Below are 5,283 nucleotides of genomic sequence, written 5' to 3'. Positions count from 1 at the left end.
ACGTAATATTTACTAATTAATTACTTTAATAGAGTGCGACAGTTTGTTTTTATTGATTGAACAAACTGTTAGCGGATTCCGCAGATTGTAAGTGAGATGTCCAGCAAAAACCAGCTTGAACAATGGCTAGCTAAAAGAACGGATGCGGAAATTACGAATAAAAAAGTTGATCATTGTCTGTGGAATCCACGAACAAATCTTAAATCATTACTTAACTAAATTCGTAGATATATTTTTTTGAAATTTAAACACTTGATTGAAAACGGCCATTTTGATTTTTAAACTTAGTTCGATCATTCACTTTTTAATGTTGCTTTAGATTAGACATTCGTAATTCATTCCTAATCATGTTATTCTCTTAATTTCATAGTTGGTGTACATAACTGTGCATATTCATAGTTTATTATTAGAGTGGTTAATTAGTGAATTTGAACATAAATTAGAACAAGTTTGAAATATAAAATCATGAACACAAACGTTAAGTGTTATAAAATCTAAACTGATTCGAAAATTGATAAAACGTTCGCCGGAACTAAACGAGTTTGTAGAATACCCAAAGTCCATTTAACTGCTTTCGTCAAACAACGCTTGAAGCAACTTTGTCTCCATAGTTAAAACGCAGTTATTCGGAGGGACAATGTCTCTCCTGGCTTTTAGGATGACTATTGTTTCACCTATGCTGGAAAGTACAACTTCTGCCATCCGCATGTTGGCCTCGTTTTTCTTTCAAACGTTCCTTTTTTGTAACGGGCACTACTCATTTGAAGCTTCGATCAATCTTCTAAGAGGTTACGCAATTTGCAATACGTTTTCACTGGGAACTCCTGGTTGGAGGCAGTACTGGTCGGCATTGATGTTGATGACGTTTTTGCTGTGGTAATCCACCAACACGCCATCTTTCTTGAAGCAATCAAATCTAGGAAGAAAGAAAGTCAAAATTACTGATTCAAAAATGAAATTTTATTAGTAAGATATGTTTTTCCAGTCAACAAAATTATGAAGTATCTCTTCCAGAGACGGCAAATATCACATCACACATGCCGACCCAGCTCTGGGTCAATGCAAGAATCTGCAACTCTTCTTAAACCTCATGTGGAAAGCTTTCAAGGTCGCTGGCGGTATGCCTCAGGCTTGTGGCTTTCTCAAGCGGCTGAAAATTTTCCTTTGATCCATCATTGAGCAGCTTCGCCGCGTGGTGAACCACGTTCTTCTGGTCATGGGTTTCCCATTTCTGCTTTGAGTAAAATTTTGTAACTTTACTTGACAGCCCATGGGAAGTCGTCATCTGCTGAACGAAGATCTGTGCGCTCTGCACCTGGCGAACATAACGTTGAGAATCTTGTCGAGATCGCACTGCCAACAGAACCTCTTCGTAGTTGTATCCGTTCTGGTGAACGTCTGATGCTTGCTTCTGCAGCTTTTCCAATTCGAGCTTAGGGTTGGTAGACAAGGCACAAGTCTCGCAACTTACGTGCAAGAGAGCGCTTCGGCTGTTCCAGATCTCTGATGCTAATGTATAAAAAAACGAAAATGATGTGATTCCACGTCGGTTTCTATTTTGGAAGAAAATGAAACTTAACATCGATTGATCTACCTGGCGTTTGAACTGATCAAGTTGGTACCAGGAATTGAGATTGAAGTTGGGTTAGGAAAGGGGATCGAAGTTGGGTTCAGGAATTAAGATCGAAGTTGGTGACAAGAATTGAGGGTTGTAGCTGACCAACGTAGCTGAGAATGAACTTGTTGGTGAACACCTAGTAATTAAAACATATAAATAAGAACGTTACCACATATAAACATGAATGTAAATGGATTCCGCAAAAAATGCGGATTCCACTTACGCTTTGCGGACTCCACTTATAGTTTGCGAATTCCACTTACAATTTGCGGATTCCACTTACGGTTGCGGATTCCGCAACAGCTCAATTTTAGGATACAAATTTCTTATCATTTATTTGTGGTTTTCACAAATTGTTCTCGATTCCGCAAATACAGTTGTGGATTCCGCAAATTCGCCTACTTTTTGAAGTCCAAAACAGCATAAAAGATCAAAGAGAGTAGCCATGATGCGGATTCCGCGACAAATCTGATTTTGGCCTGTTGCGGATTTTGTTTACAATACACAGAATGCACAGTTTGGCCTCAAATGCTCAAAAACTGAATTTTTTAAGACCAATTTTTAGCCATTCTAAACAAATTAAAACGGGGCCCACTTTATGCTTTTTTTGTAAAACATTGCAAACTCTAACATTTTTTTTAATAGCCCGAGAGGAAAAAGCCAATCTGACAATTTAAACTATAAATAACATAAAAAAGTTCGGCTCTTTTCCAGTTTCCCACCCCCTAGTAAAATTGCAAAACTGGTTCAAAAATTGTTCACACGGTTTTTTGCGTGTAATAAATGTTGTAAAAACTTGTTCACTTGTTCACGCTGACACGCTTTGACACTGTTTATAACAAGAAAAGTAATTTTAAATAGACTTCCCTGATTCAATTTCAGAAAAAATCAAAGGGGGGAACTGGAAAAGATCGAAATTCGCAAGTGGGAGGGGGGCAGCTGCTCTATTTTGAGAGGGTACTGTCTTTTTCTGTCGGCCGGTAGAAATAAGGAGCATGATGATAGAACATAGTTTTTTAAATAAACCTGAAACTGGAAGGTGCCAGGTTTTGGCCTTCATCATTTAGTACCCCTCACAACACCTTATCATTACTTGCACAGATCTCTTTTCCACTTCCTTGCAATTGAATTGACCTTCAAAATTATAAACTTGTTCGCAGAATTAAAACAGCCCGCAATTAAGAAAAAAAGAAAACAAATCGAATATAATGGATTTTTGTGAACTGTAAAGTTGTAAATATAATCGATTCCCATATTACGTTCAGACAGCAAAATTGGACTAAAATAGGATTTAAATCCATTTTTTCCCACCAAAACAAAATGCATTACAATTCATTTGGAATCCAGGATCTTTTTCCTTCCCCCCCCCCCCACATGCAAATTTTTACATGGAAGTTTGTTGACTACATTGTTCGATTGCTATGAAAATTTACATACAGACTACGACAAACATTTTTGGTCTTCATACTTAACATCGTAAAACCACTCGTTACACCAATATATTGAAGGTCGTGTGAGGTGGGGGGGGGGGGGGGGTGGGAAGGAAAAAGAGCCGGAATCCATTATAATGGATTTCATAATAAAAAGGAAATCACATTAAAATGGATTTTCTTCCCCTTTATTTTTGTTTCGCGTGTCGTGCAAAAATTTGCAAGAATTTCTGCGTTTATCAAGTGAGTTATGCGGAAACTTTGTAAAGCGATTGTACGGTCTAACCCATTTCTAAAGCTACACAAATTGCAAAAAGATTCCGTTTCGTTCTCCCCCCGCCCCTAATGTTTGACCTTTTGCTCCCCTTCAATCCCCTAACGTTTGCCCCTTAGCTCCCCTCCCCCCATTCAAAACCCCACCTAAACACATTGCCCCACCTGAACAACCCCCCTACACCATGAACCCCCTCCCCCACCTGAACCCCCCCCCCCCCCCACTGAACCGACCCCTTCCCCACCTGAACCACCACCACCCCCCACCTGATCAATCCCCACCTGAACCCAACCTCCCACTGAACCCCCCCCCCCCGGGGGGGGATTGTTGTAAATGGGCAAACGCTAGGGGGGTAATGGAAGGCGGATTTTTCCACCTCCAACTTTACGTCCCCCCCCCCCCCCCCAATACGTTTAATAATTTAACAAAATTTTTAAAAGGAACAGAATTCAGATTTTGAGTAACATAAAAAGTAACAAAAAGAACAAAGTTAGGCAGAAAAAAAATAAATTGAACAACAAGTAACCAATGTAACCAACTTTAGTTTAAAACGTAGAAAAGGCTTTATGTGTGTTGAAACTCGTTATCTCAGTAAAGTGGAAAAGAATCGATTATAATTTAGTTTCATTGTCAGTGTCCACAAAAGTGAAAACAAAATCGATTATAATGGATGACAAATAGATTTTGCTGCTTCAAAAGTTTGCTGCTTTGAAACAAATCCATTATTAATTGATTATAATGGATTTGTTTTCACTTTTGTGGACCCTGACAAGGCAATTAAATTATAATCTATTTTTATTTATGGAACTCCAATGCGGGAGAGTCTTCCGAAATACCACATCAGTTGTTTTTCTGTTTAATTGGGTATGTTAGCGCGGCTAACTATGCGTCTGTTGTATAATGTAGTCATTTCATATAGATTTTTTTTGGGTCAGTTCTTAGCAAAAATGTTACTTAAAACCAAGACAACCCTTTAACCTTAGGAACTAATTTAATTCTTGTTTCGGTTTTTGCTTAAAATTGTTTATTTGATGAAATTTCTTTCTGTTCAGCCTCAACTTATTGCAAAAAATTTTGATACATCAAATTGTTCAAAAAAAAATTCAGTTTGAAGATAGTTGTTTAAATGCTCATATTCCGCATTTTCTAAATAATCGTGAAAGCTTGTGAATGAAAAAGAATTGACCGAATTATGGGGAAAAACGTTACCAATTTTTCTGTAAACTCTGAATCCAAACGTTATTTTAATTTTTTTCTGACCATCTTTATTGTCATAGGAATATTTTGGTGCCGCGACTCGGGAGAAGTCGGGGAAAAAGCCATTTTAGTCGGTAAAAAAGGGGGTGGTTATTGAGAAAAATTAAGGTTTTTCCGAAGAAAAGTTGATAAAGTAAGTTATAACGCTAACTTGGAGTTACGTTATTCTTTGCAACCCGCATCAAACTTTCATGGTGTTGTAACGATGTTCGGTCGGTCACCCCAGACCCTCAACCATTTATTCGTTTAGTAAAAGCGGTTTTACAATGAAAAAATGTTATTCGGATACGCTTTGATTACGTTTTGCCGTTTGTATTTTCTGCAGTTTTTTTCTGAATTGTGGACGCCTGGAAGAGCTTTTATTCCCAAACACTGGAAGAGAGCAAAAGAGCTACTGAGTTTTCTTTGTGTTTTCTCAACGACGAGGTCATATTACTCGAATTTGAGACCCCTAAAATTGGAAGCTTGATCATCAAAACCGAATTCTTCCATGTCACTCAAGGTCTTATCCCAGTGGTAGCTGAACGTTAATCAGAAGGAAGAAAACATCAGTTGCCGCATTCTGAAGACATACTACGACATCGAAGATCAAAACTTCTGAGGCAAAAACTAAGAAAAACAGCAAAAAATTGTAAGAACGTTAAATTTTAATCTCATTTTTTTGCAGTAAATTCTTCTACGATAAATTTTAAATAAAAACCGAT

At 37.8% G+C, this 5,283-nt stretch overlaps 1 protein-coding gene across 1 annotated transcript in view; it reads right to left on the bottom strand.

Annotated features, from left to right (window-relative positions):
- Nucleotides 1-1,670: 1,670 nt before the first annotated feature.
- LOC134846627 (perivitellin-2 67 kDa subunit-like) overlaps nt 1,671-5,283 on the bottom strand; it is a 50,118-nt gene continuing 46,505 nt past the window's right edge. The window contains exon 2 of the mRNA XM_063864012.1: nt 1,671-1,754. Coding sequence (XP_063720082.1) covers nt 1,671-1,754 — 84 coding nt within the window. The remainder of the gene's footprint in view (nt 1,755-5,283) is intronic.

This window comes from Symsagittifera roscoffensis, chromosome 5 (assembly GCF_963678635.1).
Source record: "Symsagittifera roscoffensis chromosome 5, txSymRosc1.1, whole genome shotgun sequence".
In the NCBI taxonomy this organism is placed as follows: Eukaryota; Metazoa; Xenacoelomorpha; order Acoela; family Convolutidae; genus Symsagittifera; species Symsagittifera roscoffensis.
Note: the sequence above shows the minus strand (reverse complement) of the source record. Positions and strands in the feature narration are given on the sequence as shown.